We start from the raw sequence: 15,726 nt of genomic DNA on the forward strand, positions 1-15,726 counted from the left end.
GTCGTTGAAAAGTCAAAATACTTCTGGGCAAATGAGGACAAGTTAAATTCACTGTATGTCCGCCCATATTATATTAATTAAAAACTAAAATGACCAACTGGTTACCAACACACGACTGTTGATCCACGACGTTGCCACAACGTCGCAGTTACTTACTGACAACGTTACAAAGTTACGTCGTGACAACGAATCCAGGAATTTCACTTTTCCGGTTGCCACGACGTAACTAGTTACGTTGCCACGACGAAAGTTTGGTCACCAGATTACGTTGCAGTTACGTAACAGTCACGTATTTTTGTTAGCTGGGATACATTTATTTGTATTAGCATTATTTTTTCTTAAAATAAAGATGTTATCTTACAGCAGTGTTGAATGTGTGATGCATGTTTTCATATATTTTGATGTATCTATTCTAAAACACAATACACAGGATCATGATAGCTGTAATACGTCTGTAGAACTCCTGCTCTGACGTTTGAGTGTGCACCGCTTATGAAGACAGGGTCCAGAAGAGTGTTTTTTTCTGTTGTGCCGGTGCTGATCAGCTGTGTGAATCCTTTATCTTCAAACAAATTGAGAATAGGTTTGTTGCAATGAGAAAGCTGATCTTCATAAACTTATAAACTCATGAATTCATACACTTATAAACTCAAACTCATAAATTAATAAACTCTGAACTCTTACTCATTTAAACTTATAAACTGTAAACTCATAAACTCGTACACATAAACTCATAAACTTATAAACTCATGAATTCATACACTTATGAATTTTCATAAATTCATACACTTATGAACTTTTAAATTCATAAATAGTTCACCATAGCAACCACCCATAACACCCTAGCAACCACCCAAAATACCTTAAAACACCCTAGCAACACCATAGCAACCACCCAAAATACCCTAGAACACCCTAGCAACTGCCTAGCAACCCCCAGAACACCCTAGCAACTGCCTAGCAACCACCCAGAACACACTAGCAACCACCCAAAATACCTTAAATCACCCTAGCAACACCATTGCAACCACCCAAAATACCCTAGAACACCCTAGCAACCACCAGAACACCCTAGCAACTGCCTAGCAACCACCCAGAACACCCTAGCAACCACCCAAAATACCTTAAATCACCCTAGCAACACCATAGCAACCACCCAAAATACCCTAGAACACCCTAGCAACGCCCTAGCAACCACCAGAACACCCTAGAAACCAACCAAAATACCTTAAATCACCCTAGCAACTGCCTAGCAACCACCCAGAACACCCTAGCAACCACCCAAAATACCTTAAATCACCCTAGCAACACCATAGCAACCACCCAAAATACCCTAGAACACCCTAGCAACGCCCTAGCAACCACCAGAACACCCTAGCAACCACCCAAAATACCTTAAATCACCCTAGCAACACCATAGCAACCACCCAAAATACCCTGGAACACCCTGGCAACGCCCTAGCAACCACCAGAACACCCTAGCAACAAACCAAAATACCTTAAATCACCCTAGCAACTGCCTAGCAACCACCCAGACCACCCTAGCAACCACCCAAAATACCTTAAATCACCCTAGCAACACCATAGCAACCACCCAAAATACCCTAGAACACCCTAGCAACGCCCTAGCAACCACCAGAACACCCTAGCAACCACCCAAAATACCTTAAATCACCCTAGCAACTGCCTAGCAACCACCCAGAACACCTAACAACCACCCAAAATACCTTAAAACACCCTAGCAACACCATAGCAACCACCCAAAATGCGCTAGAGCACCCTAGCAACTGCATAGCAACCCCCAGAACACCCTAGCAACTGCCTAGCAACCACCCAGAACACCCTAGCAAGCACCCAAAATACCTTAAATCACCCTAGCAACACCATAGCAACCAACCAAAATAACCTAGAACACCCTAGCAACCAACCAAAATACCCTAGAACACCCTAGCAACACCATAGCAACCACCCAGAACACCCTAGCAACCCCCAAAAATGCCTTTAAACATCCTAGCAACACCATAGCAACCACCCAAAAAAGCCTAGATCACCCTAGCAACACCATAGCAACCACCCAATACACCATAGCAACGGCCTAGCTACCACCCAGTACACCCTGGCAACCACCCAAAATACCTTAAATCACCCTAGCAACACCATAGCAACCACCCAAAATACCCTAGAACACCCTAGCAACTGCCTAGCAACCACCCAGAACACCCTAGCAACTAATATAAACTATAAACCCTGGCAACCACCCAAAATACCTTAAATCACCCTAGCAACACCATAGCAACCACACAAAATACCCTAGAACACCCTAGCAACTGCCTAGCAACCACCCAGAACACCCTAGCAACTAATATAAACTTCAAACTGCTTTAAAATTCAAACTAAATTTCAACTTTAAACAAATTTAAACTATAAACTAATTTAAACTTCAACCTACTTCAAACTACTTTAAACTTTAAACTAATTTAAACTTCTAAATACTTTTAACTTTAAACTAATTTAAACTTATTTAAACTTTAAACTAATTAAAACTATAAACTAATTTAAACTTCAAATTACTTTAAACTTCAAACTAAGTTACACTTTAAACTAATTTACATATTAAACTAATGTAAACTTCAAACTACTTTAAACTTCTTTAAACTTTCTGGTCCAAACTTTCACAAGCCAACTTAAAGTTTGTCTCGACGAACTTTTTCTAGTTATTATTATTCTTTTTATTACCACTAAAATGTTTGACTCTAACTCCTCCTAGAGCTTTAACTCTACAAACTCCAAACTCGGCTCAGACACTCAGACTGTTCTGACTTAGTGTGCTATATCTTTTCTAACTGATCGGACTTACAGTTTTCCTAAAAATGACGATCAAATTCGGAAAAAACTCCCATTGACTTAACATTGCGGAATGTTCAGATTTTCAAACTCCCCAACTGTCAAAAATTCAAATCTAAACTCCTTGAAGCCCTAGACTGAATCAAACTGCCATTCTATATACTATATGAGCCATTGAGAAACATTTAAACTAATAAACTCATATATCTATGACACTTATCTAGGTACACTTAAAATACAGATCAGATACAGCCACCCAAATGCAAAATTTCAACTTTTTTTTTGGTAATTATTGATCTAGAGAGTCCAGAGAATAGGCCTAGACTGGTTTGGTTCCGATCAGGCAAAAACCAGGGACTAGTTTGCAAAAGTAGGTTTTGGACAAAATTCGACATAGCGAAAAACTTTTCTTGCCTAAATCAAAATTGAATACATCCATTTTGTCCGTCTTGAGCGAAGGATCACAGTGGTGTAAAAAGCTTGAGGCTAGGACCAACGGTCGATGAGTTATGAGCAATTTAGTACTTTTGGTTGCTGTAGCACCACCTATGGGCCAATCGGGGTCATACTCTGATAGGTAGTCCCCAAATTGAGGCCTACCATCTGGCCGAGTTTCAAGTCTCTGGGCCTTACGGTTTGGGCTGCACGATGCGTTTTAGGGGAATTTTTTTTTCGAATAGCAATTACAATAGGTTTTCAGCACTTCGTGCTTAAACACCTAATAATAATGAGATCTTTTTGACAGTTATAGCGCCACCTATGGTCCGATCTCCATGAAACTTTGCATGCTTCTTCACCATGTTATGACACATGCTCATCAATTTTTGTGAAGTTTTGACTTTTCGTTTAGGATTTATAGGCTTTTGACTGTACCCTGTTACAGCCACCCAAATGCAAAATTTCAACCTTTTTTTCGATAATTATTGATCTAGAGAGTCCAGAGAATAGGCCTAGACTGGTTTGGTTCTGATCGGGCGAAAAACCAGGGCCTTGTTCGCAAAAGTAGGTTTTGGACAAAATTCGATATAACGGAAAATTAGTCTTGCCTAAATCGAAATTGGAGATATACATTTTGTCCGTCTTGAGCGAAGGATCACAGTGGTGTAAAAAAGCTTGAGGCTAGAACCAACGTTCTATGAGTTATGAGCAATTTAGTACTTTTGGTTGCTGTAGCGCCACCTATGGGCCAATCGGGGTCATACTCTGATAGGTTCTCCCCAAAAGTGTGGCCTACCATCTGGCTGAGTTTCAAGTCTCTAGGCCTTACGGTTTGGGCTGCACGATGCGTTTTAGGGGATTTTCTTTTTCAAATAGCAATTACAATAGGTTTTCAGCACTTCGTGCTTGAACACCTAAAAATCAGTACAAAAACAATAGGTTTTCAGCACTTCGTGCTTGAACACCTAAAAATAAAAATCAGTACAATTACAATAGGTTTTCAGCACTTTGTGCTTGAACACCTAAAAATCAGTACAATAACAATAGGGTTTCAGCACATCGTGCTTGAACCCCTAATAACAACTTTATCAACAGCCTCTAGTCATTTAACGTAGTGTGAAGCGTAGTGCTACATCACATGGAGGCTCACTATTGGCCGACGCTGGTCATGTGGTGTGATGCATGTGACGTACAACACAGAAGCTTACGCTATTAGACTAGTTAACTGACTCAAGAAGGAAATTAATAGTTGAAATAAAGTTGTTATTTTTGTTTTGTTTTTGCGCACAAAAAGTATTCTCGTCGTTTGATAAACTTAAGATTGAGCCATTGTAGTTACTTTAACTATTTTAACAATGTCTTTAATAACTTTTCGTGGAACAAATTTCAATCCCTTAAGAAGCCCATGGAGGATTGATCCAGGTCTCAGATTTAATCAAAAATATCTTAATTCGTGTTCCCAAGATGAACGAAGGTCTTACGGGGTTGGAACAACATGAGGGTGAGTAATTACTGACAGAACTTTCATTTTTGGGTGAACTATCCCTTTAAATCGACTGAAGCGACACACCTGACAGAGTGCAATAGTGCGGCAGGCTACGCAATACTCGTTCACTACTCTCAGGGGACCGAGGTAACGTTAGTAACTGAGTATGTTCCCTTTCGAGAACGGTCCATTCGTATTGCGTAGAAAGTACGCCGTGGGGACGCAATGTAAAATGCCGCACATTAGCATCTGGCTGAAAAACTGGAGCCTAGGGACCCCGAGGCTCAACAGAACAAGCCAAAAAGCTCTCTCCCAGCATAATACACTAACCAGCCTCATAACAATCCCAGAACTACTTATACTTATGGACAGTAACACACTAGACAGATAACCAAACACCGTCGTGGTCAAATATCACACAGAGAGGACCTTAGCCTGCAGGCACGGTACCTCTAGATTATAAAATCTGACAAACGTGGACGGTGAAGACCAGCCGGCCACCACACAAAGGTCTTGAATTGAAACACCACTGGACCAAGCAAGCCCACGAGGAGGCCATGCTTCTTGTGGAATTGGCTTTGACGCCTATGGGACAATCCTGGCCCACAGAGGCGTATGCCAGTGAGATAGCGTTCACTATCCATCTGGATAATCTCTGCTTCGTAACCGGACCCCCTCTGGTGCGGTCACCGAAGCAAACAAAAGGCTATTCCGTCTGCCTGAACAGCGCAGAACGCTCCAAGTATACTTTAAGAACACTAACAGGGCAAAGAGGGTTAGCCTCCCCATCATCCTCTGAGGGAGGGAGCGGTAAAAAGGTAATGACCTGAGCTCCTAACGGAGTTGAGAGCACCTTAGGTACGTAACCGTGCCTCGGCTTAAGAATGACTCTAGAGTAATTTATTCCAAACTCCAGGCAGGAGGGGCTCACGGAGAGCGCCTGTAAATCACTCACTCGCTTGACTGATGCCAAAGCCAGCAGCAGAGCAGTCTTCAGCGAAAGAGGTTTGAGATCAACCGACTGTAGAGGTTCAAACGGGGGGCCCTTCAGGGCGCCAATAACCGTGGAAAGGTCCCATGCCGGAACAGTAGGATGCCAAGGTGGGTTTAGCCTCCTGGCACCTTTCAGAAAACGAACGATCAGGTCGTTTCTCCCCAACGACTGGCCAGCCACAGGAGCCCGGTGGGCTGCCATGGCTGCCACATAAACCTTGAACGTAGATGGATAGCGACCCGCGTCCAAAGGCTCCTGTACGAAGGAGAGCACCACCGAAACTTCACACGAGTGGGGTTCAAGCCGTCTGGCTGAACACCAGTCAGTGAATACTGACCACTTTAGAGCATAAAGGCGTCTCGTAGATGGCGCTCTAGCCTCAGTGATGGTGTTTACAACCCTCCCTGGAAGGGCCCCGGATACCCAATCAGGGACCACACCTGAAGGGCCCATAGGTCGGGACGAGGGTGGTAGATCTCCCTGTTCGCTTGCGAGAGGAGATCCTTCCTCAATGGCACTGGCCATGGGGCAGTGTCCGCCATCCGTGCCTGCTCTGGATACCACGCTTGGGTCTTCCAGAGGGGGTCCACTAGGAGGGCCGAGCATCCGCTCTCCCTGATCCTTCTAATGACCTGAGGGATCATAGAGACCGGGAGAAACGCATACAGAGGGTGTCTGGGCCATGGATGGGCCAGAGCGTCCCTGTTCTTCGGAAAGAACGTTGCGCAGTGAGCGTTGCTCTCTGAGGCAAAAAGGTCTACTTCTGCCCTGCCGAACACGCTCCATATCAGACGAACCATCTGAGAGTCTAGATACCACTCACCCGGGGGAGTGTTGTCTCAAGACAGCATGTCCGCGCCCACATTTTGGACTCCTGGAACATGCGCAACTCTCAGGGAGAGTAGGTTTGCATGCACCCAAAGGAGGAGCTTTCTGACCGTGGCCAAAACGTGGTGTCCCTTGAAGTCTGGTAGAAAAGTATTCAGGGCTAACCAAACTAGTCTCATCTCCAGGCAGTTGATATGTAAGCTCTTCTCCAGGTTCAACCAGAAGCCGGAGGCTGGCCTCCCCTCGTACAGCGCTCCCCAACCTTGGTTGGAAGCGTCTGTGAAAATCCCTTTCCTCCTGGGGGGCCACACCCGTAATCACACCCGACTGGTACCAGTTCTGGGCTTTCACGGGGACCAGGGCTTCCACGCAGCGCTGGTTCACCATAATGTGCATGCGGCCTGACCCCCATACATGGGGTGGCACACGGCAATTCAACCAATGCTGAAGGGGGCGCATATGCAGTAACCCCAGTTGGAGTACTGACGATGCGGTGGCCATCAGACCGAGGAGCCTCTGAAACTCCCTGAGGGGCGTGCACGCACCTATCCTGAAGGAGGCTACCAGCTGTTGAACAGAGAGCGCACGCTCTGGTGTAAACCGCGCTCTCATTGTCACAGAGTCGATAACTGTGCCCAGACAGGTTACATTCTGGCTGGGTGACAGTTTACTTAAATTTATCCTGAGACCCAGGTTTCCCAAATGGTCTAGTATCATCGACCTGTGCGCCAGTAATTCAGTCTTTGACTGAGGCATGACGAGCCAGTCGTCGAGATAATTCAGCACGCGCACTCCACGTTGTCTCAGGGGAGAAAGCGCGGCGTCCATGCACTTCGTGAAAGTACGAGGTGCTAGGGACAGGCTGAACGGCAGGACCTTGTATTGATATGCCCGCCCCTCAAAGGCGAATCTCAAGAATGGCCTGTGGCTGGGCGATATCTGAATGTGAAAATAAGCATCTTTCAGGTCTACCATAAAAAAACAATCCCCCGGGCGAACCTGCGCGAGGATTGTTTGGAAGTTATCATTCTGAATGGCCGTCTCAAGAGGGCTTTGTTCAGATGTCTCAGATCAAATATGGGGCGGGTGCCGCCATCTTTCTTTGGTAAAGAAAATAACGACTGTAAAACCCTGTTTGTGGAGGAACCGGCTCGATCGCCCCTTTTGCTAGCAGATTTGCACTTCAGGTCTTGACGACCGCCTGAAAACGCAGGGATCTGCGAGCGAATTGGAGCGAGTAGCCTTGCTTTATGATGTTCATCGGGTGTGACACATCGGGGATGGCTTGCCAGGCCAGGGCCCTTGTGGCTAGAATTGGAACATTTATTTGGGCTGGGTCACCTAGTACAGGGGGGCCTAACACCCTTGTGATGTGATTTGTGCACATACTCTCTCTCAGAGGAGCGTGTCTTGTGACGAGCTTGGACTGGTTTGTGAACACTCATGTCCCGTTCTATCAGAGCTGCTGTTAAAGCGGTGACTATCTGTCGTGGCGCACGCTTTCCAGCGGGTGCGCTGACAGCAGTGATAGTGTGCGTGCTTTAACTGATTTGAGAACATTCCCAGCCACCCGTGAGCGGGTTTGCTGTGCATAGCTGTACTACGTTTTAAATTATTGCTTCAATATTTTGAGTAAAAGGAGTTTCCCCACTAAGTACACTCTACGCAATACGAAGTGACCATTCTCGAAAGGGAACTACCCAATGGTGATGTAATTTATTGGTTTGCTTATTCTAGGGGGTTTTTTTCTCTCTCTCTCCCCTTTCTCCCCCCTTCGTGTGGTAATTATTTTTATTTTACTTTTACTTGTAATAATGGATAATGTATAATGTACTTTGATGTCCATTTTGCAGAGAAATCAATGAATAGCCACCTAGGCAATTTGCATCAGCTCAGATGCACCAACTATGCTTAAACCCTGTCAATGTCAAAAGTTTCAATAAATAAATAAAAAAGAGAAGAAAAAATATGCCTATGTGAAAAGGCTGGAATTATTTTGACACGTTTTATCAGTACAGAGGTAAAGGGAAGGAGGCCTTCGCAGGGGAGAGACTAGTGACACTTCAGGACTGCGTTGTCATCGTGTCCAGGCACAGGTCCCTCCTCAGATCTGGAGTGTGTGTATGTGTGTGTGTCCAGGTGCAGGTCCTTCATCAGATCTGAAGTGTGTTTATGTGTGTGTGTGTGTCCAGGTGCAGGACCTTCATCAGATCTGGAGTGTGTGTATGTATGTGTGTGTCCAGGCGCAGGTCGTCCTTCAGATCCGGATACTGCCTGGATCCGGTGGACTGCGGTAAACCTCTCTGCGATAAACAGAGAAACTAATATTAGCGTAGATGCCATCCTTCTTATGATGTAACAAGTACATCAGGATTTATGGGAAGGGTTCCCGGTTTGTAATTTAGATATATTTTTAAGATGAAAGAATGCGGTTTTACAGATACTAAACATGTGACTTTCAAATGAAAGATTGGTATCAAAGAGCACACACACACACCCAGGCTCCTAACCGATGACGGCAACTTGACAGAGCAGCCATCAAGTGTTAGACAGTATTCTAGGTTACGTGAGGACGTTTTTTAGACCATTAATTAGAATCTGTTTTGTCAGAATTAAGTGGTAAGAAATTACTACTCATCCAGTTTTTTATATCAGTTATGCATTCGGTTAATTTGGTGGATTAAGTTTCGTTAGGGCGTGAAGAAATATAGAGCTGAGTACCATCAGCATAACAGTGAAAACGAATGCCATGATTCCTAATGTTATCTTCTAAGGGTAGCATGTAGAGTGAACAGTAACGGTTTGTTTCTAAAAGCTACAAAATACATGGAAGACTGAACCGATGCAGGATTTATAGGCCTAATACTAATAATCTGGATGGAATAGCAACAGTAAATACCTTTGTAAGTGTGTTTCTATAATCTATCGCTTCGATAATTCAAAAGTATAATTGGACACGAAGACATTGCAGTAATTATTACAGTGAAAGCAAAAGTAAAGTTTTATTACAAATAAGAATAGTTTTTTTATTTGGGGTTTATTTGGGGGAATGATTGTTTCACCTGAAACAATCATTCCCCCCTACCACTCAAAAATAGTGCTTTACACCCCTGGCTTTAACAACTGCCTTAGTATTTTAATTAAACTGTGCAGTTAAGTGTTAAATGAATTTTCAGTTTTTTATTTCATCCAGTCACATATGTATCTATATAACATTACATTTACATTAAGAAATCAGTTGCCAACTCTCCCTAAAAATGTAATGGTTAAACCATTCTACATTAGTGTTTACAAGATTCTACACAAGTGTCTACGCAAGCATTTACAGGATTGATCCTTCAATTTTCTGAGTATCATAGCTAAAACTTGCCTTGTTTTGAAAAGCAAATGTACTTGAGGCTTTTCTACCATGTTACCAATCAGTGAAGATTTATCCATTAAGTAACATTTCCTCGATTTATAAGAAACAGCTTGTGATTTTATAGCTGTGCTTTGGCACACAAAGTACCCTTCATGATATTTAAGTGGAAAGAATTACATTTTCTTTGTTACCAGTTCTCAATGTAATGCAGAATATATGCTGAGTAAGGACACTTATTCTACAATAAATTCTTTACAAAAGCGTTAACAAAAGCAGCCCATTTTAAACATCACGATTACATCATCTAGACTTACACACAAAATGTTATAAGGGCCAAGATGAAGCATTCAGATACACAAATCAGATTGAACACTCGAGTGCATTCAAACATTTATCTTTAACAACAGATGTAACTGGACATGAAAATGAGGCTAAAAACGGATGAAAAACAGAGCTGTCTGGCACTATTAGTGTTTTAAAGTCAGTATGTTGAACCAGTTAATTGAACCACGATTAACACAACATGATATTAATGAATTCTCACACATTCTTAAGAGTTTAAGACATTGCAATATGTTACAATGTGTATTTGAAAGAAATAATGTTTATATACAGCAGGACCACTATGGTTGCAAAGCATTTAATATATATTTTCAAAGATTGTTTCCAATAAACATGAAAATTGTGCAGATAATCAGACTTCCAATATTCATTTTTGTTTAAAATTGTGGGAAGGAACGAGTTCTGTGACTGTAGAAACTGCAAACGCAGAGAGCACCTCTGGAGAAGCAGTGTACGTCACACACTCTGTCAAACACACTACGCTGATGTTTGGACTGAGCAGTTTTGATCATTTAATCCAGATGAAGCCATCCAACACAACAAACATATAGGGTGAAAACATTACATAAAATTACAAGATAATAAAATAAAAAAAGCAGGCTTTCTAATGAGCAAATCCACTTTGGAAGACTAGGATATGTTAATGCTATTTCATTACACATAATAAAGTAGTCAAATTCACAAACCGACAGACTGGGTATGAATGTACAATAATGTGTAATATAATTCAATTGAGTTAATTTGTAAAAAAAAAATCAATATCAGCAAAGAAATAATGGAAATTAAAAGGCTTTAATTTTTGCCCCCCCTTTTTTTTTACCATAAAACGAAAGTCACTGACGTCAAATGTTATTTCAACACTGACATTTTTAAAAAATATCTTGTTTTCCACAGAAGAAAGAAAGGCATACAGTTTTGGAACGTAAAAAATTTGCATTTTTAGGGTGAACGACACGGTCTGGGTTCTGTCCCTGTGTTGAGGTTGGGAAAGAATCACTTCTTTAGGAGAAGATAAAAAAAAAGAAAAGCAGTCAAAGCTAGCACAATATGTGTCACAACACAGCCACAGGAAGAAAAACAAATAATAAATAAGCACATTGCATAGTGTATAAGCTCATTTTAGTGTTTTGTGATAGTATGCGTAATGTTTAGTGTCTTTAAGGTTGAGTAATCCACATAACATCCACTACATTGAAAATCCAATCTTGGTAAGTCACATTCATACCCCGTGCTGCTAAATCACTTTTACAGTACATCCGCTAACGTAAACAAACGTGGATAAAGCATATGAAAATGTAGTGTGAGATAATGTAATATCTATGAATGTAACTTGTGTGGCTCTCACTCATATTGCGCACTAACTGCAGGAGGACATGAAGTGACATTCAAAACCCTCTACTTTAAGGCCAATAAAAACACAACGAAACACACAAGGAATAATGTGCAGTAAGCACTGCTGGGGGACTGTTCCCCTTCTCAGGGTGTCTGAGACCCAGATCTTTTGAAGCTACCCAGCAGACTCTGCACACCCTTCTTCACGCTGGAGCCGACCCGGCGGGCCACAGAATCAGCAGGAGGGCCGGGCAGACAAGAGCCAATGCTGGGAGGCCGAGCGTCCAAACACTTCTGATACCTCAGCTGGAAATCATCAAAGATATTGTTTAAAACATTTTAGAAGAACAGCAACATATTCCAACAAACTAGTTATTAGATTGTACACACTCTGTACAGCTGTGGCCAAAAGTATTGGCAGTGACAAATGTTGTGTTTCCTGCTTATTTTGTGTTTGCTGCTTCAGTATTTGTGGTGTTGAGTCATTTTATTTTGTAGATTACTGTGCAGAGTGATCAGATGCATTTTAAATAATTTCAAAAAGCTTCATTGGCAAAAAAGAAAAAAAAAGAAAAAAAGAACGAACATTATAACAAAAATGCCCATTTCACCATGTTTTGGCCCTGGCATAAAAGACCAGCTAGACGTGGCTAAAGGTGAACAAAAAACCCAGCACATTCTAAGGAGACCCTTAAAGGACATGGTGATGGGATAGATGGGAAACATGACTTCACTTTTATGTTCGAATTCGCGATCACACATGTGTATGTGTATGATTTTTTACAAGATATTTGTCAATGATGCATGAAGCAGAGCAGATGCTTTCAGTTTATAATTAAAGCGTCTGTTGTCCAACTAAACTAAACGTTTTTTTTTTCTATAAAAATAAATAAATAAATAAACGACAGTGGGGGCAAGTAATGTAATGTAACCGACTACCGCAGTAAGCCTAACTATGCTAGGGCTCCGTAGACTGCATTATTAATTTTCGATCCCGTTCAGAATAAGGTATTCGCTTCTGGCACACGCTACCATCTAACATTATTTCACTAATCATCATATCAGCACATGAGTACTATCATTCAGAAATCACTCAATCATTCTGATTGGATTGGATCAGAAGAGCAAACTGATTGATATAAAATGAGGGAAGAAGTACTTCCTGTTAATGACTTTTGTTATATTGTCTGCTTTGAAAATATCAAAATAATATAGTCCTTAAATTATTTATTGTTTCTTTTTGTATGGTATTTAATTTTATGATCTTGGGTTTAATTTGTGTTGTGGTAACGGAGGTCTTTTATTTTGACGTTCACTCGCATGAGCGGATATAAGGCTCCAATGATTTTAAAATGTGCTCCAAACATTTCAGTACGGAACGAGACCCAGACATACATGGTCATGGTGTCAAAGGTTTATGAGGACATTCAAATAAAGTGTGGGAATCATCAGTCAAAGAGTCAAAACTTTCTTAAGCCAGGCAGCTTCAGTAAGAGCTTGCCATCATCAAATCGCTGTGTTGCTTCAAGGAACGCCATGGTTGATGGAGGAACTTTAATGTCAGCACGCTCGTCATGGACTGGGTGATTGTTCTCTATATGGATCAAGTTTCAAGTGAAGTTCCAGCGGACGGCTCTACAAATCTACGGGCAGCAGTTGGACCAATTTAATGGACTGGTAAAGGGCAGTGAATTCTTCTGAATTGTGTGGTGGATCGCGGTGAGTATCAAAGACAAAGAAATTAAATTAATTCCGAAGAGAAATATTTTCTCATTTATCGTATCTGATTTAAAGGTTGATGGACATTGCTGCGTGCAGGTCGCCTATTAATGGACTAAAGTGTATCAAATGAGTTTCACATTTAAGTGTGATGTTTCAGCACATGTGGTTAAAGTGAATTTGCTGAACATACTTTATCAAATTAACTTGAATGTTAAATGTAAACTAGAAAAAAAGTTTGATGAGACAAACTTTAAGTTGGCTTGAAAAAGCCGGACCAGAAAGTTGTAGGAGTTTAAAATAGTTTGAAGTTTAAAGTAGTTTGAAGTTTGATAGATGGATTAGTTAAGAAAGAAAGAAAGAAAACGATAAGTTAGAAAGAAAAGAAAGATTTGGTTATTTGGTAGAAAGATTAGTTTCAATAAAAGAAAGATTAGTTAGAAAGAAAGATTAGTTAGATTAGAAAATGATAGATTAGAAAGAAAGAAATATGGATTACTTAGAAAGAAAGAAAGAAAGAAAGAAAGAAAGAAAGAAAGATGGATTTGTTGGGGGAAAAAGAAGGATTTGTTAGAAAGAAAGTTGGATTAGTTAGAAAGAAAGATGGATTTGTTAGAAAGAAAGAAAGAAAGATGGATGGATTTGTTAGAAAGAAAGATGGCTTAGTTAGAAAGAAATACAGAAAGATGGACTAGTTAGAAAGAAGGATTTGTTAGAAAGAAAGAAATAAAAAAAGAAGGAAAGAAAAAAAGATGGATTAGTTAGAAAGAAATAAGGATTAGTTAGAAAGAAATAAAGAAAGATGGATTTGTTAGAAAGAAAGAAAAATGATTAGTTAGAAAGAAAGAAAGATGGATTAGTTAGAAAGAAAGATGGATTAGTTAGAAAGAAATAAGGAATAGTTAGAAAGAAATAAAGAAAGATGGATTTGTTAGAAAGAAAGAAAGAAAGATGGATTAGTTAGAAAGAAAGAAAGATGGATTAGTTAGAAAGAAAGATTAGTTAGAAAGAAAGATTAGTTAGAAAGAAAGATAGATTAGTTAGAAAGAAAGAAAGATAGATTAGTTAGAAAGAAAGATAGATTAGTTAGAAAGAAAGAAAGATAGATTAGTTAGAAAGAAAGATAGATTAGTTAGAAAGAAAAAAGATTTTTTAGAAAGAAAGATTAGTTAAAAAAGAAAGATTAGTTAGAAAGAAAGATGATTAGTTAGAAGAAAGAAAGAAATATTAGAAAGAAAGATTAGTTAGAAAGAAAGATTAGTTAGAAAGAAAGATTAGTCAGAAAGATTAGTCAGAAAGAAGGATTAGTTAAAAATAAAAAAATAAAGAAAGATAGATAGATTAGTTAGAACGAAAGAAAGATAGATTAGTTAGAAAGAAAGATAGATTAGTTAAGAAGAAAGATAGATTAGTTAGAAAGAAAGAAAGATTAGTAAGAAAGAAAGAAAGATTAGCAAGAAAGAGAAAAATAAAGAAAGATTAGTTAGAAAGAAAGAAAAAAGATTAGTTGGAAAGAAAGAAAGATAGATTAGTTAGAAAGAAAGAAATATAGATTAGTTAGAAAGAAAGATTAGTTAGAAAGAAAGAAAGATTAGTTAGAAAGAAAGAAAGATATATTAGTTAGAAAGAAAGATATATTAGTTAGAAAGAAATTAGTTAGAAAGAAAGATAGATTAATGTAGAAAGAAAGAAAGATTAGTTAGAAAGAAAGAGATCAGTTAGAAAGAAAGATTAGTTAGAAAGAAAGATTAGTTAGAAAGAAAGATTAGTTAGAAAGAAAGATAGAAAGAAAAAGATTAGTTAGAAAAAATAGAGAAAGATTAGTTAGAAAAAAATAAAGGAAGATTAGTTAGAAAGAAAGATAGATTAGTTAGAAAGAAAGAAAGATATATTAGTTAGAAAGAAAGAAATGTGACCAGTCACGGAAACTAGGGACACAAGTCGGTTCTGGGGCATTTTGAGTTATTCATAGATTCTGAGAGTGTAATATCCAAGCTTTCCAACGATGTGTAACATGTGGAAATCTGATAATATTTGGAGAAGTTGTGGCCATTTTAAAGTAGGCACTTAAAAAAGCTCAAAGAGGAGAAAACGAGCTCTAAAGATTGTGCAGTTCTCACCTGTCTCTGCTGCTGGGGGTGACAATAGGGCTCATTTACATCTCATTTAGATAAGCCATACCCCCTGTAAAGCTCCTCCATGTGCTTTACAGCTTTTTTTACACTTCGAATGAGTGCACTTCTGCCGCACTAGGCGAAAAACAATCGTGCTGCCCCTCTATTTGCAACGTACCAGCAACAACACACAAAGACCAATAATGCCATATAGCCTGCATATAACGCGAAACCAGCAACAACACATAAAGACCAATATGCCATATAC

The 15,726-nt window shown here is 40.0% G+C and overlaps 1 protein-coding gene across 4 annotated transcripts in view; it reads right to left on the reverse strand.

Annotated features, from left to right (window-relative positions):
* Positions 1–9,755: 9,755 nt before the first annotated feature.
* Positions 9,756–15,726, reverse strand: part of apbb1 (amyloid beta (A4) precursor protein-binding, family B, member 1 (Fe65)) — a 157,779-nt gene continuing 151,808 nt past the window's right edge. For all 4 annotated transcript variants that reach the window (XM_077243452.1, XM_077243453.1, XM_077243455.1 and 1 more), the window contains one exon: positions 9,756–11,931. In XM_077243452.1, coding sequence (XP_077099567.1) covers positions 11,770–11,931 — 162 coding nt within the window. In that variant the 3' untranslated portion in view covers positions 9,756–11,769. The remainder of the gene's footprint in view (positions 11,932–15,726) is intronic.

Source organism: Siphateles boraxobius, unplaced genomic scaffold, assembly GCF_051911475.1.
Source record: "Siphateles boraxobius isolate OS27281-9 unplaced genomic scaffold, OSU_SipBor_1 25, whole genome shotgun sequence".
NCBI classification, from domain to species: Eukaryota; Metazoa; Chordata; class Actinopteri; order Cypriniformes; family Leuciscidae; genus Siphateles; species Siphateles boraxobius.